The sequence below is a fragment of the Tripterygium wilfordii genome, chromosome 11 (genome assembly GCF_013401445.1).
Source record: "Tripterygium wilfordii isolate XIE 37 chromosome 11, ASM1340144v1, whole genome shotgun sequence".
In the NCBI taxonomy this organism is placed as follows: Eukaryota; Viridiplantae; Streptophyta; class Magnoliopsida; order Celastrales; family Celastraceae; genus Tripterygium; species Tripterygium wilfordii.
In genome coordinates, this window is record NC_052242.1 from 2905155 (window position 1) to 2929476 (window position 24322).

General features: G+C 38.2%; 5 protein-coding genes across 7 annotated transcripts; 4 read left to right on the forward strand and 1 right to left on the reverse strand.

Moving 5' to 3' along the window:
* The first annotated feature begins 2095 nt into the window (after positions 1-2095).
* On the forward strand, positions 2096-9844 carry LOC120008885 (DIS3-like exonuclease 2). The gene is made up of 7 exons (XM_038859257.1): positions 2096-2616; positions 3592-4076; positions 4197-4250; positions 4364-4432; positions 4659-6881; positions 8629-8700; positions 8825-9844. The coding sequence occupies exons 1-7, from the start codon at positions 2502-2504 to the stop codon at positions 9218-9220; spliced, it is 3414 nt and encodes a 1137-aa protein (XP_038715185.1). The 5' UTR covers positions 2096-2501; the 3' UTR covers positions 9221-9844.
* LOC120008664 lies at positions 9233-14390 on the forward strand. The gene is made up of 11 exons (XM_038859054.1): positions 9233-9262; positions 9306-9407; positions 9491-9582; positions 9699-9765; positions 10133-10384; positions 10534-10672; positions 10917-11018; positions 11234-11358; positions 12015-12298; positions 12399-12489; positions 13536-14390. The coding sequence occupies exons 1-11, from the start codon at positions 9233-9235 to the stop codon at positions 13938-13940; spliced, it is 1689 nt and encodes a 562-aa protein (XP_038714982.1). The 3' UTR covers positions 13941-14390.
* Positions 14391-14913: 523 nt separating this feature from the next.
* LOC120009917 lies at positions 14914-16570 on the reverse strand. Of its 2 annotated transcripts, none has more exons than XM_038860650.1 (3): positions 16485-16570; positions 16149-16296; positions 14914-15393 (listed from the first exon to the last, which is right to left on the reverse strand). In XM_038860650.1, the coding sequence occupies exons 2-3, from the start codon at positions 16196-16198 to the stop codon at positions 15159-15161; spliced, it is 285 nt and encodes a 94-aa protein (XP_038716578.1). In that variant the 5' UTR covers positions 16199-16296; positions 16485-16570; the 3' UTR covers positions 14914-15158. The 2 variants fall into 2 exon arrangements, with proteins under 2 accessions (XP_038716578.1, XP_038716579.1); XM_038860651.1 differs by having other exon boundaries at positions 16149-16358; positions 16485-16550.
* Positions 16571-16629: 59 nt separating this feature from the next.
* Positions 16630-20008, forward strand: LOC120009916. 2 transcript variants are annotated; one of them, XR_005470768.1, is made up of 5 exons: positions 16630-16862; positions 17508-17576; positions 17732-17936; positions 18840-19009; positions 19534-20008. XR_005470768.1 is itself a non-coding variant. In XM_038860649.1 (4 exons), exons 1-3 carry the CDS (start codon positions 16695-16697, stop codon positions 17921-17923), a joined length of 429 nt encoding a protein of 142 aa, XP_038716577.1. In that variant the 5' UTR covers positions 16631-16694; the 3' UTR covers positions 17924-17936; positions 19534-20008. The 2 variants fall into 2 exon arrangements, 1 of the variants encoding a protein (XP_038716577.1); XM_038860649.1 differs by lacking the exon at positions 18840-19009 and having other exon boundaries at positions 16631-16862.
* A 1053-nt stretch (positions 20009-21061) lies between these two features.
* LOC120009733 (protein NODULATION SIGNALING PATHWAY 2-like) lies at positions 21062-23362 on the forward strand. Its single transcript, XM_038860427.1, has one exon. It carries the CDS (start codon positions 21739-21741, stop codon positions 23173-23175), a length of 1437 nt encoding a protein of 478 aa, XP_038716355.1. The 5' UTR covers positions 21062-21738; the 3' UTR covers positions 23176-23362.
* Positions 23363-24322: the final 960 nt, after the last annotated feature.

Consider the following 24322-nt stretch of genomic DNA (forward strand, 5'->3'; position numbering starts at 1 on the left):
TTTTTAAAATTTTAAGAATATTCGATTTTACGATTTAATTTTTCCAATCTTCCATCGATGTTATGTAAAATCTCAATTTTGACAACTTTATTGTCTTACTCTTCGGGATCTCGTTATATATTTCTAGGAGAAGATTTGTGGGGCCAAAGGCCCATCACAAAATTAGAAAGTCCGAACTCAACTATCTGGTTTATGGGCATCGACCACCGCTAACTTTATTGGCCCAATACCCAAAATTGGGTAAAATGAACTGTATTTGGCCTAGTCTCTGCCACCAACTTTTCCCCACCAAACTATGGACCATTACTTTTGGAACTAAAGCAATACAATCATACAACTGTAACTGTCCCTTTTTTGTTTGTTGCTTTGGCTTCCGGCTTGCCGGATAGCAAGAATGATACTATACAGTTCTGTATATTATGATGCAAAACTTAGGGGGAAAGAAACTTTGTTGTAAAGTCACACATCATTAAAAGATGTGGTGAGAATGTCTTTTATAAGGGCTAAACCCACCCCTTACCTACAACAAGATATTTTCTTAGGCTTGAGTGAGTTGGGTCTAACCCACTTGCTTAGGCTTAACGAGAAACAAAGTCGTGCGGGTCCGATGTATTAATGGGAACCGGATAACCAAAAACGGACAATATTATTAGTGTGTATGGAGGTGTGGATTTATCACAAGTAGGGACAGGAGTCAGGAATTAATAACGGGGTGGGCTAATGTGTTTAGATTTGTTTGGAAAAGTTTAGTGGGATTTGGAGGCAATACACCATAATTTTTTTTGGGTTATTTTATAATAATACAACTTATTGAATGATACTATCAATGAATATTCATAAATATATAAACATATATATACAATTACTAAAAAATGCACATAAATACACATAGTAGTATTTTAAAAAAGGGGGGGAGGGTTGGGGCTATAGCCTAGTGTAGCCCCCTCCCTCTGCTCTTAATCACACGCAAGGGCACAAGTGGGTTGTGGTGATAAATTATTGTAAGATTATTAAGAGCATACAAGGGAGTGAAAAGGTTTTTAATATCTTGACTTGATTTTTCAACTTGGCAAAGATATTAGTGAAAATGTAGCAAATCATATTAAAAATGGGTGAATGAAGTGTATCTCGTTTTATGCAATTGAAAGATTCTTTTAACGTTGAATGAAAAATTCTATAAGTCAATTATACGACATGCAATGGTATATGGTTATGAGTATTGACCTATTAAGAGACAATATATGTCAAAAAAAAAATATGTATTCACATATACAAATGTTTTGTTAGATGTATAGTAACATGAGAGAATATGAGATAAGAAATGAGATTATTTTATTTAAGATGTGAGTAATATTAATTCAAGATAAGTTGGAAGAATATCGTTTAAGATGGTATGAGCATGTACTCGTAGAGATCAGTGCGATGGTGAGAAGAATTGAGATAGTTTGTATAGGAGAGAGTAAGAAGTAAATAGAAAAAAAAAACATAAAAAGACATAGTTTGAAATAGTAATAAAGGAATAAATTCAATAATTTTTTTTTGAACATACCACTGAGAAATATGTTTTTAATTGAAATCGAACCTTTTGTACATACATGTCTAACCCAATCGATCGTCAACCGAGTCACATCTCGTTGGTTAAATTCAATAAAAATTAATGAAATTATGATGTTAAATAGAAATAAATGAAATAAACAAATACATATAATAGATTTTGGTTGATTTTCTCATTCATATAGTTGACCCAAAATTTTTGGGATAAAAACTTCCTCGATTTTCTTGTTGCACGAGCATTAATGCTGTCATTATCTTCATTTAATATTTTGCAATCTATATTAAAGTATTTGAAGTGTGGAGCAATTTTAATATTTAAATAAAAATTTATAGAATACTAAATAAATGTACCTTTTCGTATATCGTTTGCAATTCCTCTAAAAGTCGGCCGTATCAAGAGCTATGGAGTGTCCACTCGTTTCGTGACACGTCTCGAAAGTTGCCTAAGCTGCAGTGCCGACCAATCGCGCGCGCGCGCACTGTAAGAGATATAATGAGAAAAAAGGAGGAAAGAAAAGGAAAAGAAAATAAGAGAGAAAGTGAGAGACAGAGAGAGGGAAGACAAAGGAATCGAGAGTCGGCGCCCTTTGTCTACGCCGACCAATCATTACGTCCTTTTCTCGACTACTTCTCCACCGTCGTCACTTTCTCTCTCTGGAAAAGCTGTTCCCCTTCCCTTCCCCGTCTCTCTAAAACAATTATAAATTTCTTATCTCTATCTCGCCTACCGGTTCTTGTTGATTCGTTTGTTTCTTTTTTTTTAGAAAAATTTCTTCTATTAATTTCGGTTCTTCCGTTTAATTTTTTTAAACAAACCGGAAGTTTCCTGAGATTAATCTGATCTAGGGTTTTATTTTTGTTCTTCGATTTTTCTTTTACGTTTTATTGATTCGTCGGGGAATAATTTTATTTTCTTTTTTGAGAATTTTTGAATTTTCTGGTGAAACATGAAAAGCATGGCTGAGCAATCCGTGATTGTTGAGAAGGTCGACGATGTTGACAAGGAGAAGAAGAAGAAGCGTCGTTCCAATCGCCGATCTAAGCAGAACACTCCTTCTACATGTAAATACCCGACCCTTTTTAAGTATGAACCACTTTTGTTCAATATGAGTTACTGTTTTATTTGATCTGAACTATGACTTTTTAATGTTAACTAGAATCCGCTGATAATTATTGTTAGTGTCAGTTTTAGATACCCTTTTTGTGGCCCTATTGGGTTTCTGGGTAACTGAGATGATCCTAAAGAGAGACACTTTTTAGTTGAAATTAGGCGAAGTTTATGTCTCTACTGAGAGAATCTTGTGTAATTTATAGTCAAGGATTATAGGATTTTGGAAATTTTTGTGTAAATCTCAACATGTTGGACTTACGTTTCTCGAAACCTATGGGTCATGGCCTCAAATCCTGGAAATTTCTTCTCATTGCTGTTGTGTTACAACTTGCCCTTTTGTCCTTACCTCTAATGTAGGATCCTTGTGCATGGTAGTTGTGTACTATTTAGTGCCTTTGTTCACTCGAGTGAGCCATTGTGGCACAAAGTTTGTGCTTGGGGGCTATACTGGGCTTGGTGCCTTATACTTTTTTCAACATTGGTAAAAGCTCTGGATTTGTAATATCACAATTTCATGCACAATTTGAATGCCTTATTCTTTCTGCATAAAATGTTGGTGAAGATTTTAAAATTATGATACTGATTGTAAATGGCGTGCGTAAGTGGAAAATGAAGCATTTCTGAGCTACATCCTCGTTAATCGATGCTTGGATAGATTAAAGGAGCCTCTGTCTTCACAAGCATAAATGTGAGGATATATAGAATGCTTTTTCTTAGTCAAATTTTCTGATCACATCTCATGATGTCAAATGCGCTCTTTTTATTATGAGGAATTTGATTAATGTTTACACACATTCTGTGTCTTTTTTTTTTTTGTGTGGGAGATATTACTTAGATTTGGATTGACCTTTATTTGTCCCCACAAGGCCTCAATGGATCTCTTTTGGTTTCTAATTTCAATTCTTTTTTTTTTTGTTTCTTCGTAGCAGCTTGCAGTTCAGTGAATGAAAAAGGTGCTGGAGTGTCACAGTTGGGAACTGGTTTCAAAACTAAAATTTTAACATCATCTATGGGCCACTCTTCATCAAGAAAGCAGGAGTTGGACATGCATCCATCAAATGAAGAGGGACCTGCAAGAGCATCAAATGAAGAGGGACCTGCAAGAGCATCAAATGAAGAGGGACCTGCAAGAGCATCAAATGTTGAGTTTAATTCTCTGCCTACAATGCATATAAATGAAAAAACAGAATCAGGTGGTGAGGCGAGGAACTTGCAAGGTGACGATTTTTACCCTTCTGATGGTAGTGGAAGAATATTTTCTATGTCGTGCCCTGAACCTATTCCTAGTGGAGGTCCATTAGGGGTAGTCACAGACCATGGTTTGCCATCTTTCAATCAGAGTGGTGTTCATGCTCAATGTAAGATTTTTGCTTCACACTGGTCAATAGCAGCTGTTAATGAGGCATTAGAGGTTAGTTTTATAGACGGTTTTGCTCCAATTAATCTATTATTTTGATCTTTGGAGCTGTCTTAGTGGAAGGAAATATCTGTCACCTTATATATCTGTATGTTTTCTTTGAATGTTGGACAGAAAGGTGATGCTTTTAAAGCACTATTTCGGGTAAATGCTCACAATAGGCTTGAGGTAGGGAATAAACTTGTATTGTTATTCAATTTCTTAACGTATTTGGTCCTTGCATTTCTCTTTTGTTTAAATAATTTCACTAATAACATTTATATGCTGATTTACGCTGGTAGGCATACTGCAAAATTGATGGAGTATCAGTAGATGTACTCATCAATGGGAATGCTGCACAGAATAGAGCTGTAAGTCTGTGGTTCACTCGTTTAGAACTCATACTTTTGCACCATCTTTTTTTTTTAAAAAAAAATCAGTTATATATTAATTTAATTGCTTGCTGTGAGTGGGATCCTTTACATGATTTTTGCTGGATTCACTGAGTTGGGAAAACACATTAAATTTTATGTAATAGTGTTCTTGTTTGGGTGGGAATGAGTTTCTAATTGTTGTACTGTCAATGCTTTGATGCAGGTTGAAGGAGACATTGTGGTTATCAAGGTTGATCCTTTGTCTCTGTGGACCAAGATGAAAGGGTCAACTGGGCCTTCCAACAATCTTGTGCCTGCAGAAGATGTTAACGTACCGCCAGAAGTCGGTGAAATGGTTGCTGATGGCAAGGGTAAGAGCAAGTTAGATGTGAAGTATGAGATTGCACAACGTGAATGTAGCTTATCTCCAGAGAATGGATTTCATGAAGAGGATTACTCTATAACTGGCAATGCTGTTCATCAAGAACTCATTGACCACATGGGTGGTGGTTATATAAATGAGCATAATCCCTCTGCCTCAGATTTTTCTTGTGTTGGCTCTTCTAGAGAGCAGAATGAAGCGATCGGTGCTTTAGGGAGGTTGTGTGCCATGATCAGTTCATTCCCGTCAAAGCGACCTACTGGCCGGGTTGTTGGCATCGTCGAAAGGTCTCTTCGTCGAGATGCTATTGTTGGTTTTCTTAATGTTAAACAATTGGTGTACTACAGGGAAGGCTTTAAGAAAGAAGCAAAGAAGAACAAGGGTCTGTTATCAATTTCTGACCATGACTATATCCAGCTGACCCCAACTGACCCAAAATTTCCGAAAATGATGGTCCTTGTTCGAAGCTTGCCTGACTTGATCAATAAAAGATTGCACGATGGTGACCTAACAGTTGAAATGGAACTTGTAGCTGCACGCATTGATAGTTGGAGTGAGGAAAGTCCTTTTCCACAAGCCCATGTCTCCCATATTTTTGGACGGGGAGGTGAAGTGGAGCCACGACTCAATGCTATTTTATTTGAAAATGCAATCTGTTGCTCTGAATTTTCTCCAGAAACACTTTCCTGCCTTCCTCACATTCCTTGGGAGGTGCCACTGGAAGAATATAAAAATAGGATAGATCTTAGAGATTTTTGCATTTTTACTATTGACCCTCCAACTGCCACTGATCTTGATGATGCCCTATCGGTTGAAAAGTTATCGAATGGAATTATCAGGGTTGGGGTTCATATTGCTGATGCATCATATTTTGTTTTACCTGACGCAGCCTTAGACATAGAAGCTCAAATCAGATCAACATCTGTCTATATGTTGCAACGTAAATTACCAATGTTGCCGTCCTTGCTCTCTGGGAATCTTGGTTCACTTAACCCTGGAGTAGATAGACTAGCATTCTCAATTTTCTGGGACTTGAATGGTGCTGGGGATGTCATAGATCGCTGGATTGGCCGCACTGTGATACGATCTTGTTGCAAGCTTTCATATGAAAACGTACAGGACATAATTGATGAGGAAAATGGCACTTTTTTCGGAAATGGATGCCCACAATTGTATAACGACTTTGAATGGTCTTATGTAATTGAAACTGTTAAGAATCTTCATAAAGTTTCAAAAACTTTACAGACGAAGAGGCTCAATGACGGGGCTCTGCGACTTGATAACTCTAAAGTTGCATTTTTGTTTGATGTGAATGGAATTCCATATGATAGTGTGCTTTCTGAACAGAAAGACTCACAATGTCTTGTTGAAGAGTTTATGCTCTTGGCGAACACGACCGCTGCTGAAATCATATCTAGAGCTTTTCCACATAGTGCGTTGTTGCGAAGGCACCCTGAGCCCAATATGCGAAAGCTTAAAGAGTTTGAAGCTTTCTGCTTCAAGCATGGCTTGGAATTGGACACTTCCTCTTCTGGTCGTTTCCATTGGTCGCTTCAACGGATCAGGGAAAAGCTCAAGGATGATTCCGTACTATTTGATATTTTTATCTCATATGCTACAAAACCAATGCAATTGGCTTCTTACTTCTGTAGTGGTGATTTAAAAGATAATGTCAATGACTGGGGTCATTATGCTCTTGCTGTTCCATTTTATACGCATTTTACTTCACCACTTCGTCGTTACCCTGATATTGTTGTCCATCGCACATTGGCTGCTGTAATAGAAGCTGAGAAATTGTGTCAGAAGCATAAAATCTTGCATAAGTCTCAGCATGGGGAAGAAGCAACAGTAAGATGTTTCACTGGTATTCATTTTGATAAGAATACGGCTGAGTCTCTTGAAGGCAGGGAAGCATTATCAGCTGCCGCATTAAAGCATGGAGTTCCCTGTGCCGAATTACTTGCAGAAGTTGCTGCTCATTGTAATGAAAGGAAGCTGGCTAGTAGGCATGTTAAGGATGCCTGTGATAAGCTCTACATGTGGGTTTTGCTCAAGAAGAAAGAGGTAATTATTTTCTCCACCTTTCACACAGTGTGATTGGGTACTATATCTTTTATGATGGCTTCAGTTAGTTTATTATTATCATTTCTCATCAGTATAGATTTGCGTCTATGTTGCTCGTAACACTTGGTTTTTGGCATTTTCCATTTTGCCTGCCCTAGTGCCTGCTTCTCTGCTTTTGCTCCTGGCGCCTGGTTGTTTATTGCTCCTGCTACAAATCTTGATTTTGGGAACTTCTATTTCATGATGCTTTAGGAAATTTTTTCTTGGCTCTGCATCTGAACTTAGCGTTAATATTATAATAGATAGTGCATTTGTCTGAGGTATTGCCCAAGGGGCTCCCCTGAGTTAAGTGAATTGTTAAATAAAAATAGTTTCGTTATCCAAGACTCAGAAAAAAGGATAATTAAAGTTCCAATCACAAGTAATCTACTGCAAGTGAATATAAGTGATTTGATTAAGTGTATTCCATTGGGTCTAAAAGTTATTGTGAATCCTTCCAAGTGATTTAACCCGGCCAAAACTTCTTGTTCGATGTTTCAAGTCATTTTTTCATCAACATCATCGAAGCCTTTCTCCCATACAGTTGGGGGTCGGCTACATGAATCCATAAGAGAAGCTAAGTTGGATGTTTGTTTCTCTTTTGCCGTTTATTCTTATCTAGAGCTACACTCTTTTCTTATCCTATGAGCATATATCCATAATTCCATATTACTTCCTTCTACTAAGTCTTTCTTAGTCTTCATATTCTTTTTTTGTTTTATTATTATCTCCTATTTGAATTCTCTCAATTCTTTCACTGCCACGGCACTTTCTCTAAAAAAAATCTTGCACGTCTAAACTATCTTTTATCCTCTCAAATGTAATCTAAAATAGAAAACTTTGTTAGACACCCGCTTAGGTGAAGTCCCCCCTTGTACGGTGGCTTGCTAGGTGCCCTTTCCTCAGCTCATTAAGCCTGAGAGTATTAAGCAAGTGGCCGTAGGCCTTTGAAGGCACCGGCACATGTGTCGTGAAGTGGCTTGTGCTATCTGATACCTGCCACTTTTAGTAACTTTGTCATCTCATCCAGTTTATATCTCGTGTATTATCTGAAGATTCAGTTGAGATAAATTTTTTCAATTAACAAATATATGTTAATTAGCCTCAAATTTATTAAGTATTTAGTGAGTGTTCGGCTTTTATAGTTGTTTCCCTCTCCTTTAGCTCTCACGGGTCTTTTAAATGTTGAAGTTAAAAGATGCTGGTTTAGATATCCCCCGTCTATTACTTTTGTTATGTGGTATTTTGGCATCTTTATATACTGTCATGATTAATTGAAGTTGTTGCATTCTGCCCTGTATACTATTGTCATGTAGGGTTGTATACTTGTATTCCATGTCTCGATCTAGAGCAACTGGTAATGTGACCTGGTTCTTTGGAGACATGTTTAAATGCTGGGCATAGTTGTGCACTTGCTTTTACTGTTCTTTTGATGCATGCATCGTGTCATTATTCTTAGCTCCCCTCCCTCTTGATTGATTATCTAAAGATGGTAGGGCTGGGGTTTAACCGACCAGGTGGCAGTTGGAAGTTAAAATTATATTATAGGAGCAATCTGTTGCATGCTGTATGATGCACAATTGTTTTGAAAATGATATTGGTATTGTTTCAACTGTAACTGTTTGCAAAGACCTCTCTTCTGTTTGATAATTTCAATTTTGTTTTCATGGATTGTATGATCTCACACTTTGCGATTGCCATTCCACAGATTTTATTATCAGACGCTAGAGTTTTGGGTCTGGGGCCAAGATTTATGTCAATTTACATCAACAAGCTAGCTGTAAGTATTTGCCTACTTGACTTGTAACAATATTTGTCTTTTGTGAATTAGTGTAAAAAAACAACATAGCTTGATTGTTACAATGCCACAGTTGTTATCTTGTTCTCTTATGGTCTGCCTCCAGGTTGAACGGAGAATATATTATGACGAAATTGAAGGCTTGACAGCTGAGTGGCTTGAGGTAACATCTACATTGGTGCTGAGTTTTTGTGCCTACAAACAGTCACATAGGAGAAGTGGCTTTGGCTATAATAGGAAACTAGATGATGCTGCATGGCTTGTGAGCCCTACTAATCCGGGAGTTGAATTGTGCTTGTCTGGAGATGGTAGTAGTGAGTGTGCTTCTGGTTTATCTGCCCATGATTTGGATCCTGGTTTGAAGTCGGGGATTGAGCCAGCAGTTTTCCCTCTGACAGTGCGCCTTCTTGCAACAATCCCTGTAGCACTTCATGCAGTTGGTGGGGATGATGGACCCCTTGATATTGGTGTGCGGCTTTACATGAGTTCATATTTCAGATAAGTGGTTTTGTGGATGTGGGAAAGCAAAGGATGCACAGCACGGGTAAATAAAACTAAGTTAACCGGGCTTTATACTAAGTAAACAGGGCTTTATATTGTTCGGTGAGAGCTCTGTTGCAGATAAAAAGTACCTGCGTATAGTTTGCTCTATTAGTAGTGGACAAGAGTTCAAAAACGCAAAGGAGGAAGTATGTTGTTGGATCTTGGGATGCATTCATACTTCATGATTCTGTTCGACGTTTGGTGCTGAAATATCTGGTGGAATGTGTAGATAAAGGCGGGTTCTGCTGCCATGGCCTTTGTTTTAGTAGCTGGTTTTAACAAAAGCTGCTTCCCGGAATTGGCCTTTGTTTTTGTCGGCCGGTTTCATATTGATAACAAATTTAATCCTGTATTTTTCCACTTTTTTTTTCATTTATTTATTGCAGCCCAATAGATTTTTTTATTTTGGGTGGCTGGATCATATTTGAGACTTGCAGTCTCACTAGTCTGTCTGTTGCGGCTTGCGCATGTGTTCTTTTCAATATTCCTACAGTCGGGCAATGCGTAAGTTTTCGATGTTATCTCAAATGTGGGGTAAATCTTGGACTAGTAAAACAATAGTAGTCAGTTTCCCTCTGTTAAAGAGATCTTGCATGTAAAATGTTGTATTCTAGTCTGCTTATTTGGATACCATTCACAAGGGATGGCAAAAAAAAAATCGGTCCGGAGGCTACCTACAAGGTACCCGATCCATTTAATGCAACTCTACTCCCTGAGAGGCCGAGAAGAACAATTTAGTTTGGGCTTTCAGCTAACTCGAAAGGCGGAGCTTCGTTGTAACAATTGTTATCCCAGCCCAACAGTTTATCAACTACTCTTTCAAAATTCAAAGTGAACCTTGCATCTGGGCCGTAATTGGACTAGGAGGTAGGCCGGAAGAACTGGGCCTCATTTGGTCCGGCTCGGCCCGATAACTCAGATCGAAAAAATAGCCCAACACAGCATCTGCTCAAATCCCACCGAGGAAGCGTTGGGTACTGAAACGGAGAATTTGAATCCGTTCTACGGGATGACATCAGCGATCGGATGGTACGGTCCACTGATCGACCTCTCCAAAGCTGCCCTTCATATCGGCGATTTTGTTCAGCTTCTCGTATTTGTCCATAGATCCACTCCCGTTCAGGTGACTCTCTGTATCTGTGTGTGTGTGAGCGGTTGCTGTGCAATATGATTGCGTTCTATGATTTTCTATTTTTGGTAAAAAAAAAAGGTTTCTATTGGCCACTAATCCGTCAGACTCCATAGTTAATCGTTAGTTTATTATGTGCGCAGTTTAAACTATCAAAAGGTGGAGAGGTAATCAGGACCGACATTCAGGTGGGCGATGATTCTCGGCCGTTCTTTTCTGTTTCACTGTGGCAGAAACAAATGGCATCCATTGCGGTTGCTGGTGATGTTATTTTGTTACAAAGTGAGACGCTTTCTGTTGTTCATACTCAAATAATGAAATGACAGAATTTTACTTCATAGTTAAAACACATATTAGAGTTCCTTCCTTTACTTATTAAACTTCCCATGTTATGTGAATAAATTGTTTGCAGATTCTACTGAAACGAAATTGTAAAATACGAACACATTTCACATCCCATAATGTAATTTACATTGTGTACTAGTTTTTTGTTTTCATTTTCTTATGCGTTATATTTTTGGTTTAGATGTGAAGATCACAAAATTTGGGGATGCTGTTGAGGCCAGAACTGAGAACTGTTCATCACTACTTCCTCTGATTCACCCTTTTGAATCACTTGTCTCAAAGGGTACTCCATATTCATTGTCACTTACAAACTATGGAAGAGGCAGGGGTTTCTATCCATCTGTCCGTGTGTGTATGTGTTTGTATATTATTTGCTTGGACCTTTTGGTCCCAAAGGGAAGGGATCTCTGGACTTATGTTAAGTTTTTGAGTGCTTGGGCTTTCAATATGACCAGGCCTGCTCAAATCAGCTCATTCATGGAATCTTCTAATTTTTAGGACTCGATGACTTAATGGTGGAATCTCGAGTGGGGACAGCTGCAAGAGAAAAGTTCAGGAAGGTTGTCAAGTGGGCGCGGCAGGCTGGAGCTACTCTTTTCAACACCAAATTCCAAAGCTTTCAAGTATTCTCTTTTCCCTCCATTTTTTGTCGTAAGTCGTAACAAATAGCATCATGTAATTATGTTTGTATAGTTAATTGTAACTGTTGCTTGGGAATCAAATAATATGTCTTGAACAATTTCAATGTGATCATTGCAGCATGCTGTTATAGTTACTCTAAATGTGCTTTGAATTTACATTTATGTGCATTGAAGTTGTCCCATTTTTAACCTTGGTTTTGTGGTCTTTGTTCTTTTCCTTTAAGTCTAAACATCATTTTGTACGCGATATCTCCTGAAATCGTGAAGTAATGGATGACCTAGTAAATATATATGTACTTCTTTCTCTCTCTTTGATGATTTTTAATATGATTGCTGGTAATAGAAAAACTTTCCGTATCTTGATTCAATGTGTGTTACACAACCCATTCTGCAATTAAATTAGTGTTTTGTTTGCATGTCATTTTTGGGCCTTCTAGTATGTTTGGTTGATTGGTTCTAGTGGTTGTCTCAATATTTTATTGAATGCACAAGCTGTCACTCGTCTCCACCTTAGGTGGTGCTATTCATGTTATCCCAAAAATAGAATGCCTTGATCCGAAGTTTGGATCTCTCAGGGTTAGCAATAAACCATATTTTGAATCCATCCACAAGTTTACTAAGGGCAACTTTCTTGACAGAAGGGGCAGCTTTCAAGAAACTGGAAAGTACCAGGAGAAAGTGAATCCCGACGCTGTTTCTCTCTTTCAGAAGTGTCACAGTTATTTGATTCCTGTAAAGCAATCTTTAGTGCATTTATTGGAGAAATGTTTCTGCCAATTACCTGGAAAGCTCTTGGTGATAATGAGAAAGAAAAGATGTTCATCAGCCGGCGACTGTCCAATGTGGTGGATGATAGCTTAGTAGAAGACCTCATTTGTACTGGCTGCCGGCTATGCGGTAGCACTTTTGATATGCAATATAGGTATGTCAGATTGACAAGGTCTGCTTTGTTGTGGACATTTCGTGAGTATAACAATAACAATGAGTATGGTTACTGAATTGTTTTCCAACCTGTGGAGCAGGTCCGTGGTTGAGCAAACTTCTTTTCCACTCTATTGCCCTAAGAGCTCAAACCACCTTCATGCAGTAAGCATGATATATAGACCCTTTATGGTATGGTTTTGTTCTTTTAGTTGCATCATTGATTTAATGGAAGGACAACATTTTTTCAAGTTATTCAAGAACCTAAATATTTTAGTAATTATTTTTTTGTTTTGTAGGTCGCTTAAATATTATAGGTTTAAAGTTATCTTGAAAGCTCATGTTTTGTAAAAGTTATATCAAATTCGGGTATTAATTTTAAGTTGAGGAAAGCTACTAGTTGAAACTTTGAGCTGAGGGAAACTGTTGCATGTTGATCGGCATTGAATGTGGTTTGTGGGTGTAATTAAATCATATAATAAGCAACAAACAATATATCCAACTGGAATTTGGCTGGTGTCAAGAGAAATATAAGCAGTTTCAGGATCTTTTTAGTGCTTCCATATTTCATCTTAGAAATATACAGCATTATAGATGAAATTGCAGGTCCATTTGGCCCAGGAATAACGTTTTTATGCCTAGAGGGTTGTTACTGTGAATAGCTCAAGCTTTATCAGTGACAGGTATTGATTTGTGTGATAAAAGCTGTTGAGCCTGAACATATGTATGTAATTGCATGCAGTCACTTTCTGTATTTATAGATAGATTGATTTACTCGTAATTGATTGACGACTCTTTGAAAACAAAACTGGCTCCCTGGCTCAGATGAAATGCCTCTTTGCATTATTTTAATCTACATGCATTTTAAAGAAATCAGTGCAGAAGTTGGAAGAGATGCTTATCCCAACTGTTAAGTCAGTGTTATGAATAGATAAAAGTAAGGTTTTAATTTCCCATGGGTTTTATGATACCTCATCAGTGACTATTTCAGATTCCTGTTGTTATCTAGCAATGAGCTGTAGTTTAACTTGAGTGATTACATAATTACAATTTAGTCCTGCAACTTTTCCATTCAACTTTGATCTGAAATCACCATCTCCATTTCTGTAATTAGATTTCCTTGCTTCATGTAAAAGCCATTGTTTTCTTGAACTTCCACCACTTCTAAAGATGTGAGACGGCTAACAATCTCTTTCTAACATTGTTTTCTTGAACTTCCATCACTTCTTCAACTGCAGCTGTACCTGTGGGATGAATCAGACTACATGCCACTACTTGTCAGAAACAAAGCTGCAGAACTTCTGTTTGGGAACATCAAAGCTGAGAAGGTATATTTATGTTATAGAAAGCAGAAGCAAAATCAAAAGTCTGATCCAAAAGATGTGGACATGGAGAATGATTGCAAAGTTGTAGCGGATTCTTGCTCTGTAAGTGAAGATAAAACTGCGGAAGGAAGGAGAAAACATCAACTTGACAGGAAAGTAGACTTTCATTTGGTTTGGTTGCTTCTTTTAAAGATGTTACTGCTGCAAGGAAAGAACAGTCCCTATAAATTTGAAGTCACTGTAAACTTGAACCTAGACCGGGAATATGGTAGGTATGAAATGATTTCTTTGTCAATTCCATGCATTGAAACCAAATAGCCACAAGATTGAAGTGAGTGTTGGTCATTAACATTGTGTTTGGAAGGAAGGGGATTGGGGAAAGTAAAGGGCAAGAGTTGGAAGGGAAGGGGAAGGCGTCACTTAAGCCTCGTTTCCTCAATTATTCCCCCTAAATGGTTCCAAATCAAGGAGAAGGCGTCAGTCAAACAGTTACTCTTCTTTCTCCCAGATGACCCTATCTTGTGATCTCCCGGACTCTTCCTTGCGCATGCCTTTCCCTAAAAAGCCAAAGTCTCTCTCTCTGCTGCATAACATCTCTGCGCATCTTTGAAGGGAATCCTTGTGTCAAAGGTTTGGATAAGTCACTGATCTTGTACTGAAATTTGATTCTGCTTGTAAGGATTTCACCATTAGTTTTGAGAATCGTCAAGAACTCCTATGTATGTATATTTTAGGTGATACATTTTTTCGTTTCTTGTTTCTTCTGTTTCCTCTTGGATATGTTTTTCTTTTTGTGTAAATTTCTATCCAAAGGGAAAAGATGGTGTAGCCTTTCTTTTCTCTGCAAAAACAAGCCTCATCTCCGACTTGTTTACATATCATCACAGTGAGCGGCACCTTTACTTGGTTTTTTGTTGGGGAAAAATTACTTTATCCAGCCAGGTTACAGCCGATGTTGACAGGCCACTGGTTGTGGTTGGTGTACAAAAGTTGTAACAATCACTTGGAAGATCATTATCAAGGTTAGGGTATGAAATTTGATGAGTGTTATCCTAAGAAGGATTTCAACATGTCACATACTCGTGCCATTTGAGCCCCGTGTTGAATTCCTTCGCATAGAACACAATGCACTTGACCATTGATGGGGGCTTACTCGGGCATCAAAATGTCACGCCTGCTAATCAGCCTCGCTGCAGAATGTTTTATGCGCCATTTGTATTCAAGAAACCTTAGAGAAAAAAAAAACTTAATGGGAGAACCATTTCAGCATAAAACCACCATCACTTCAAGATGATATTAATCACAAACTGGAATTTTTATTAGCAAAGACGACTTTATACTGTAATGACTTGATTCCACATCATAAATAAGTTCAGAAGATAATGTCGGGGAAGTGCAGCATGAAGAACAAAAATACATGAAATGAATAGCTACCAATCCAGCAAAGAGCTATTCGAAAGAAACTAGCCCTTACGATCACTCAGATCGAAGAAAATGAGAACATCAAAACGTCAAGCAAAAGGTATATTTGTGCTATCAAGACTCAGATTCAGTCGCAGCAAAAGCTTCATCGCCCTTAGAACTTTGAGCCTCTAATAGCTTCATTTGACGTTCAGCATGCTCTCTTTCACATTGACTGATTCCAATAATAATATCAAGCATTGTACCAGTTGTGCCAAAAAACACAAGAGGTCCGAAAGATTTCCGTTTTATCCCCACTGGAATTGCTAGCAAAGCCCCTGCCACCGAGAATACCCACGTACCCAAAGCACTGCAGATATTCCATTTTACCACTCATCAAACAGGTACATGAAATAATTTCAAAAGACAAAATGTAAAAAACATGAAATTTGCAGCTGTAAGTACATACATTTTTCCCATGTAGGGTGTCATACGTAGGTTCTAAATGAAAATATGTCCAACCATAGAAGAAACTATGAAAAAGAGCTGATATTATATAACTGATGCATACATGATGCATCTAGTCATTAAACACTTTGCATACCACACACATATTTGGAACCACTCTCAGAGAGAATATAACTATGAAGCTTATGCAAGGTTTAAAAATCTCAAATTTGTCTTTTGAATAAATTTATTTAGCATATCGAACTCAATAAGCTGCACTTTACGTTTACGATCAAACATCCTACTTGTTAGAAAAGCGCCACACAGAGATATTGAAGACATCAAAACAATTTTTGACCCTCTTCCCTTAACTTGAATAAACTATTTTGCTGGCACTAAAAATAACACATTTAAAGCTCATGCCTCAGAGTGGTGTTCTGTGCTTCTATCAAACACAAGCATCTACATGCAAAAATGTTTCACAGCCTCAAAGAACACCCAGACGAGATGACTTAATCCCCACAGGACACAAGTTTATGCACAATTGCTTTCTTTTCACTGCCTAATTCACAAATCACAATGACACATCTAACATATAATCTCCCCATCAGTTCAATTTTCTTAACAGCCATATAATAAAAAAAAAAAACTAAGGAGAATAGATGCGAGAAAACTGACTTGGATACCGTGCAATCCTCAAGATGTTTTACTTCCTCTTGGCCTGCCATTTCTCTATACCTCTAACAGCTACTCGTGCTTGCAGGTATAACTCCAGCTCTTAAAATTCCACTCCTTTTCACTCGCCTTGTCAGTTTACCAGACCCACCTAGACCACCAAGCGCGCAGACATTAATGCACAAAAAGAGATTGTTGGGTAATCTCTAAACCCTAGGAACAATCAAAAACCGAACAAAAAGAAAATAAACATAAAGCACAGAAAATTTTTAGCAATCGATTCAAAGAAAAGCGAGGAAATCCAGTATGAATGAAGGACTCGATAGTCGATATCCTTACCTCATCAGAGAATCGAGTCCAGAGGCAACAGACCACAAGCACTCTGCTCTACAGTGCTATGCAGAATTCGTTCGGTAAATTGGAAGAATTGTCATAAACGGCATCGTTTTGGATAAAGCCTCGTTACAAACGGAGACGGACGGAAACGTTTTAAGTAAAACTGAGAGAGAAGTCGGAGATTCTGTGTGGAAATCGAAGAGAAATTGGAAGATGAGAGGGGTAGGAGGGCCATTGCTGTGCATAGGCGATCTGCTGAGCGATCTGGGAGAAGAAGAAGCAGCCAATGATGTTGCAGTACCTGATCACCGGGAAGCCTCGCCAATTCCTAATTACGAAGATGTCTCTCAATCCTCCTTGGACCTCGCTGAACTGTTTAAGGTTCCTTTTCGATTTCTCTTCAATCAGTCTTCTCCATCATCGAACTATTTGTTATCGTTAATTTCTTCAAAATTCAATATGTACACGAATGAATGCATAGTGTGCTTGACAGATTTTTAATTGAAGGGATATTGATCATCTTCAATTGTGTTTTCATGTTGAGAGATAATGAACTCCATCTAGCAGAATCTATTGTATTTTTTCTTAATTATGGTTATTAAAATGTAAATAAATGTGAAATCCAGAGAAGGAAGGAGCATTGCCCTATAAATATAATCCATGTACTTCCACTTGTATTTATTATGGTCATTGGAACCTTCCCTTGTTCGTTTGCTCTGACATACTCACTGAGAGGAATTTCCATCAGGTATAAGATATGATGCCGCCCGAGCTGAGCTTTAAGAAATGTATAAGAATGCAAAATATTTTGGTGGAATAACTTGAAATGGAGCTAGCACTCTGCGTTAAGCTTTCCAAGGAAGTTTTAATAGTTTTTACTTGTTGTTTGATATTAGTTTAGCCTTGATTCCAAAGGGAATATTGCATGAGCCATATATTGGTGTTAAATGTAAATGAAAAATTGGTGCCACAGACATGTTAGAATGATAAAAAAAAAAGAAGCTAATATATATTATGATGTTTCAGGAAACATATGATCGATTGGACAAGGCACTTGCTGGTACAGACCACTCATGGACAGCTCTAACTCTAAAGGTTTAATTCTTAGTATTGGGATATGATCTGCTTTGCATTTATCTTTTAATTTTACATAGTTCACAGGGTAGTGTGCCAAGTGCAAAATTGTCCTAGGATTTACCATGAATCAGATTGCTAATGACCTCACTGCTAATTGTTTTTGGCTGTTTTAGCTGTGCAGTGCTCTGGAAACTGCAAATAAGTTGGTCCAGTCCACCAATGCGAATGTTAGTTTGCTGTCTGAGAAGGTTGGGAAGCTTGAGGGAATTGTCAAGAGGGGAGATTCAGCTGTATCTGCTGCCAAGGCTGTCCATCTCTCTCTAAACCAAAAAGAAGGCCCATCCAGTGGCAGTCCCAAGTGTTAGATGACCAGATCTGGTATGTGGTCACTTAAGAGATTTTCATTTATCCCCCAAAGAGCTGCTCATCACGTTCAGAGCACCCATGAGTCAAAAAATCACTTTTCATGCTGCTAACTAGTTGTAATGATTATTGATTCTTCCCTTTCTTTGCAAAGGAAGTGAATATTTGCTGGAGTCCAACCTTTACAAAAGGTTTTTACTTTTTAGTAATTACCTTCTCTTAAAATAAAAAGGAGCACATAGAAAGTGAAATCCTCCCTCGACTTACCATAAACATAACATTTTCGTAGTCTTGTTTGGTTTTCGTTTTTTAACCAGGTAGTCAATTATTTAATATCAGTTTATTGTATACTCGCATTTCTGGTGATATATCAAGCTTGTGTGAAACGTGAAATGGTTATCAAAGGAACGTTTGGCGAATTGCATTTGGTCAGATGTGTTTTTGGGAGTGCTTTGATCACCTGGGAATTCAAGGGAACTTTTGTTCTCTGATTCAAATGAACAGTTCCTGAAATGTAAATGTTTAACCCCTTTTTTTGTCGTTTCTTTCTCTCTCTTTATTTGTGATGAATGTGTGTGAGATTGCTTACTATTTTTATGGCAGACTTGGTCTTAGACATGCACCTGATACTGCTGACCCAGCTGAGGTTTAAGCATGTCAATTAGCAAGAATTAAGGAGGTGAAACCCAAAGAGAAAGAGCTACTTTGTTAGTAGTTGTGTGGGCTTGAAAAAGAAACACAAAGTATGCAATAGACTAGAGTTCAAAATTTTCTTTGCTCTACAATTTTGAGGATTTTGCATTGTGTATTTTCTGGTAATAGGTTCGTTTGCTTTGTTCTGTAGATTAAATTAAGCTTAGGTGACTGCAACTTAATCCAAACAAAGGAGGAATAAATGAATAAGGTGTACTCCTGCAGGTTAAAATCATATGGAGTGGCAGTTCTCTCCTCATTACATAACCTTCTTAGCGTTGAAGTAAACAGCAACTTTGAAGTGTTTCGATGACTACCCTACACTTCCAAAACAAGAGAGAAAAGACAATTCTATCAACAACCCTGCATTTGGAGTCTAATCTCCAACTCTCCAAGTTGCGTACTCTTAAAACATTAGTCACTGTCTTTAGAATTTAATAAACTTTCTGATGATGCTTTCAAGACCCAAAAGAGTTTAAACTAAAAACCAAACATAAATTATTAGTTTGGTTCTCATATAAAAGACAATAATATACCGATCACAGTTATGATTTGTTTTGTCTGACATTTCTCTCTCTCTATGCTTTTTTTTGTGTATTAGCAATGGATCTGAAGTAGTGACATCACTGCCTTATATAGATACATATACATATTTCTATGTATATTTCTATGTATGTATGTATGTATGTACATACATGTTTGGTGGCTTCTTCTAGCTGATGTTCTTGAGCCAGCAAATTAAAGAAAAATGGGGGGAGGTTTCTTTATCATCCCTTCAGACCCTGGCTTTTCTGCCAAGTGGTTTTGGCTTTTGCTCAAGCATATTGCTTAGTATAGCGTACATATATGAATTTTTTAAATTCTCCATTGTCTTATCTGGGTTCTAACGAGGACTGGACATGTTTATTTACTCAACCAGGATTCGATGGCCACCAAGTAGTGAAGACAAAAAGACAACCGTGGATGATTTATTAGTTTGGCACTACAAAAATACAATTCCTCTTGGTAATGTCTTAACTTGGTTTTCTACTAGTCTTTTCTCCTCTCTTATTTACAAACTGCTATCATTTTCAATATTGGTAAACAACTTTTGTGCACAAGATTCCCACAGTGAGCGGAGTTGGGGACAGGTAGAATGTACGCATACCTCAACCCCATATGATATGTGGAGAGATTGTTTCCAGGAATTGAACTTGTGACCTCTAGGTTGCTCCCTGCAACTCTACCACTAGCCCACATGTTCGCTTGCATCTTTTTCAATATTACATGTGAATAATTTTGGTGTAGAACTAATTAGGAAGTTTCAGTGTTGAAGCCAAATTGCAAAGCTTAAGTTAAGTGATTCTGGCCTATGTCTGACTAGAATTTCCTAAATGACGTGAACATACTTCCAATTATTACTTTCATTGACACTGTAGTTTTCGTCTTAAAAATTCTTTGAGAGGGCACAGGCAGTAAATCAGGTGAATAGTTTAGCTTTCTAATCGTCATAAAGACTATAGTTATAAAGAAAAATGAGGACAGCATATGTAACAAGAACCTTTGAAGGTTATGGAAAGAAACTCCCTCAAAACATGGAAGCCCCAGTTAAACTTGCTGCAGTCGAATCAATAATTGTATGATTGCATAGCTAACCTTCTTTAGGCTCTGGGTTATTGATTGAGGACTTTGTGGTCCTAATCAAAATTTTCCCTATTAAGATTTCGTGAATGGAAATAGATTCCTGGTTGGATAATCAAATCTCTGATATTCGATTCCCTGATTGGTTATTTGTATTTTTAACTTGAATTAAAACCAAAAGAGATGGAACTCTGTCAGAGAAGAATTCGTATTCGTATTCGGCTTCAAAAGTACAAAAGAGAAACACTTTAAATTATGTTTATACATAATGCAAGTCAAACAAAGACATTGAGAAAAACAAAGCTGTAGGATAGTGGAATGTCGTCTTCAACTTTTTTGTGCTACTACAGGGTACTTGCACTGATTTGCTGGTTGTTCAGAGAAGACCCTTGTAATGAGTCAATTCTGCATTTTTTTAAAAACAAATGCGTAGTCTGGAATTAGAATAACTTTTGAGCTGTCTATAATTGTCAATTTAATCAGTATTAGGTTGTATTTATATCATATATAAAGGCTAATATCTCTATTATGTTTTCTAATTTGTATCTTCCATGACTAAAAGTTGGGGGTAATAGCATTTTTGGATACTGAATAATTTGATCCAGTTCAACTCGCGAACTCATTTTTCAAACGTTTCAAGTTGGGAATCGAAAATTCGAATTGTTCCAACATAGTCACTCGGTCAGTTTTCAAACCTTTTGGGCAGTGAAAATGTTTATGAAATTGTCTGTCCGAAAAGGCAGAAGCTGCCCGTGTGGGTACTTTGAAACAAATTTGAATTTTCGATTACTAACTTGAAACCTTTGAAAAATGAGTTCTCAAATTGAATTGGGTTAAATTATTCTGTTCCCAAAAGTACTATTACCGCGAAATTTGGAGGTCAAATTGCTTGATGATCTCTAAGTTCTCTGAGGCTAAGGTTGGGTGGGATATTGCTAGATGAAAATGATGAGTAGTGCATAAGCCAAAAATTGATTGCATCACAAATTATTTTTAATGTAGGGAATCTTGTTGTCTTTAGGACAGACAAAGAATCTCATTTCAAACTAGGTATATACCCATGAATACATCTTGTGACCCCAGTAGAAGTTTTTTATTGTAGGAGTAGACAAATTAATGGGGTAGCCAAAGATGTTTCTTTAAACACTTTTTTATGGAAAAGAACCAATTACAGAGTGCTTTGACTAGGATTAAGATTTAAGAATGTTTGATTATGTTGCTTTCATCACCATTGATGGACAAAGATGTGCAATGAGTTGTAGACACTATGTATATTCTCTAATAATCACGCCTCGCCTTTTGTAATCAAGCTCATTAATTAAAGTAAATGGAAATTTTGAACTCTTTTATCATTTTCACCTCCACTGTCTCTTATATACCAGCTCCTCCTTTAAGCTTTAGAGCTGTTTTTATATATCTGGAAACACTTTTGTTCTATATATAACACCTTGTTCCTGACACTGTGACACATCATACTCACAGTAACTACACCTTTTTGAGAGCTATGTCAACGGCTACGGCCATTGATGACACTGATGAGCTGAATATTTCCAGCTATAGCGCCACTAGTATTCTCACCCCTTCTAATGAGTGTGACATTACCTGTAAGTGGAATGACTGGTCTCCAGTGATCGACTGGGATGCTTTATCGTCTGATCATGATGATATTTGTGATCTCATTCAATCCCTGGTTGACGACGGGGGATTGGTACAGAGTCCAGTAACCCACGGGACATCCATTGACACTATGTCTGTGGATGATGAAGAGACCAACAGTGAGGATTCTAAAGGGCTGAGGCTTGTCCACCTGTTGATGGCGGCAGCTGAGGCACTGACTGGTGTGAACAAGAGCCGGGATTTGGCTCGAGTGATATTGATTCGGCTCAAGGAGTTGGTGTCCGTAAATGGAACCAATATGGAGAGGTTGGCAGCATACTTTACCGATGCCTTGTACATTCTGGTAGACGGTAAGGACTTGGTAGGCAGTGGGCAGGATTACAAGCATCGCTGTCACCAGACGGACGTGGTTGCTGCATTTCAGCTGCTGCAAGACATATCTCCTTGTGTGAAATTTGGACACTTCACAGCAAATCAAGCTATTCTGGAAGCTGTGGCCCAAGATAGACGGGTGCACATAGTAGATTATGATATCATGGAGGGGATTCAATGGGCTTCACTGATGCAAGCATTAGTGTCAAGGAAGGATGGCGCGCCTGTCCCACATCTTAGGATCACTGCCTTGTCGAGGAGTGGGAGCAGAAGATCGATTGGGACAGTGCAAGAGACGGGTCGCCGTTTGATCGCATTTGCTGCATCAATCGGTCAGCCGTTTTCCTTCCACCAATGTAGGTTGGACTCTGATGATACATTCCGACCTTCTTCTTTGAAGTTAGTGAGAGGGGAAGCCTTGATGATCAACTGCATGCTGCACCTACCACATTCTAACTATCAGGCACCGCATTCAATCATTTCATTTTTATCTGGAGTAAAGACCCTAAATCCGAGGTTGGTGACTCTAGTTGAAGAGGAGACGGGGACTATAGGGGATGGAGGTTTTGTGAGCTGGTTCATGGACTCATTGCAGCATTACTCTGCCTTCTATGACTCGCTGGAGGCTGGATTCCCAATCCCAATGCAAGACCGAGCTCGGACCCTGGTTGAAAGAGTATTCTTGGGGCCGAGAATAGCTGGGTCGTTGACCCGGATTTACCAGACCAGTGGCGAGGAACGAGGCTCTTGGTGGGAATGGTTGGGCAGTGTTGGTTACCAGCCAGCAAGCATAAGCTTTGCCAATCATTGTCAAGCGAAGCTTTTGTTGGGATTGTTCAATGACGGATATAGGGTGGACGAGTTGGCCAACAATAGGCTCGTTCTAGGTTGGAAATCCAGGAATTTTCTCGCTGCATCTATTTGGACTTCTATTCCAGAATCCGAGTCCTAAATTGTTTTCTTTACATCAACCTGGATGTCTTCTTTCACTTTTTCCTGCTTCTACATGATTTGTTGTATGGATTTGTCGGTTGTTCAACATGCAGTGTTCTTGTACCATTTCATTCCCCACTAAAAAAATTACATGGCGAATTATATCATCGAGCCTTAAAATTTGGAATGTCGTATGGTTGTATAAGCACTCGTGTTAATGTTACTGATGTTCAAAACTAACTCGGTCTTCGCAACGTATCGAGTGGTAGGATTGACGTCAAGGATTATCTCCTTGGATTGACTGAGGTGATCTGGACAAGAGACAACGTGAGCTAAGTCAGTTGAAGTGTTACTAGGAGAGGAGTGTGCTCGGTGTTTGTTTATAGCAATCAAAAGTTAAGAGTTAGAAATCCTTACCTAGTGCAGGATGTCGAATTGGAGAGTTAAATTTTTGGAAGGAGAAAATCTCTTCCTTACTGATACTCAGGCGGATTTTGAGGATGGCAAATCTCTTCTTGATTCCTTTCTAATTTGAATTGGTCTCCTTCATGACTCGATTTCCTCGATGGTTGATCGCCCAGGTTCTCGAAGTGGTTCCATTGAACTGTCACGAGGTGTAGTGAGGTTGGCACCTCGAATATACCTTGGTTGGCTGCTTTAGGAACAAAAATGATAATTGGGTATCCCAGTGTTCCAAACTTTTGAGTTGTACGCACATGATCTAAGTGAATTTGTGGGCTCCACATGTCTCACTTGATGCATATGAAATCATGTTCTTACAACTCAACAATTGAGATAACTGAGATACTAACTGTTAGGATTCCTATCATAACTACTCGAGGAATGCCATCTCGGTGCCTCGACAACAGGTCCATTCGACATCTTGGTGCCAAGTGTCAATCCCCTATGCCACAGTGTCTCAGCATCTTGGTGGAGGGTATTTTGTTGGCATCATCATTACCCTAATTTTCAGGAGCCTGAATGCTCATTAGTGTTTTATATATACTAAATAATTAGAATAACTTTGAGTTGTCTATATAATTGGGCATCATCATCTTGTCTGGCAATGCATGGTTCGTCGGTAGTTGCGCGGCCTCATAGATGCCCATCGAAAGGTCAGTGGATCCGTTTCCCTTGTCATAAAAATAAATAAATAAATAACTTTG

Coding starts and splice junctions, on each gene's coding strand:
- LOC120009916 (XM_038860649.1), top strand. CDS start 16,695: ATGAGAGGGGTAGGAGGGCCATTGCTGTGCATAGGCGATCTGCTGAGC. Junction 16,863..17,507: donor ACCTCGCTGAACTGTTTAAG/GTTCCTTTTCGA, acceptor ATGATGTTTCAG/GAAACATATGATCGATTGGA. Junction 17,577..17,731: donor GGACAGCTCTAACTCTAAAG/GTTTAATTCTTA, acceptor TGGCTGTTTTAG/CTGTGCAGTGCTCTGGAAAC.
- LOC120008664 (XM_038859054.1), top strand. CDS start 9,233: ATGTGGGAAAGCAAAGGATGCACAGCACGG. Junction 10,385..10,533: donor ATAGATCCACTCCCGTTCAG/GTGACTCTCTGT, acceptor TTATGTGCGCAG/TTTAAACTATCAAAAGGTGG. Junction 10,673..10,916: donor TGATGTTATTTTGTTACAAA/GTGAGACGCTTT, acceptor TTTTTGGTTTAG/ATGTGAAGATCACAAAATTT.
- LOC120008885 (XM_038859257.1), top strand. CDS start 2,502: ATGAAAAGCATGGCTGAGCAATCCGTGATTGTTGAGAAGGTCGACGAT. Junction 2,617..3,591: donor GCAGAACACTCCTTCTACAT/GTAAATACCCGA, acceptor GTTTCTTCGTAG/CAGCTTGCAGTTCAGTGAAT. Junction 4,077..4,196: donor CTGTTAATGAGGCATTAGAG/GTTAGTTTTATA, acceptor AATGTTGGACAG/AAAGGTGATGCTTTTAAAGC.
- LOC120009917 (XM_038860650.1), bottom strand. CDS start 16,198: ATGGCAGGCCAAGAGGAAGTAAAACATCTTGAGGATTGCACGGTATCC. Junction 15,394..16,148: donor GAGGATTGCACGGTATCCAA/GTCAGTTTTCTC, acceptor GAATATCTGCAG/TGCTTTGGGTACGTGGGTAT.
- LOC120009733 (XM_038860427.1), top strand. CDS start 21,739: ATGTCAACGGCTACGGCCATTGATGACACTGATGAGCTGAATATTTCC.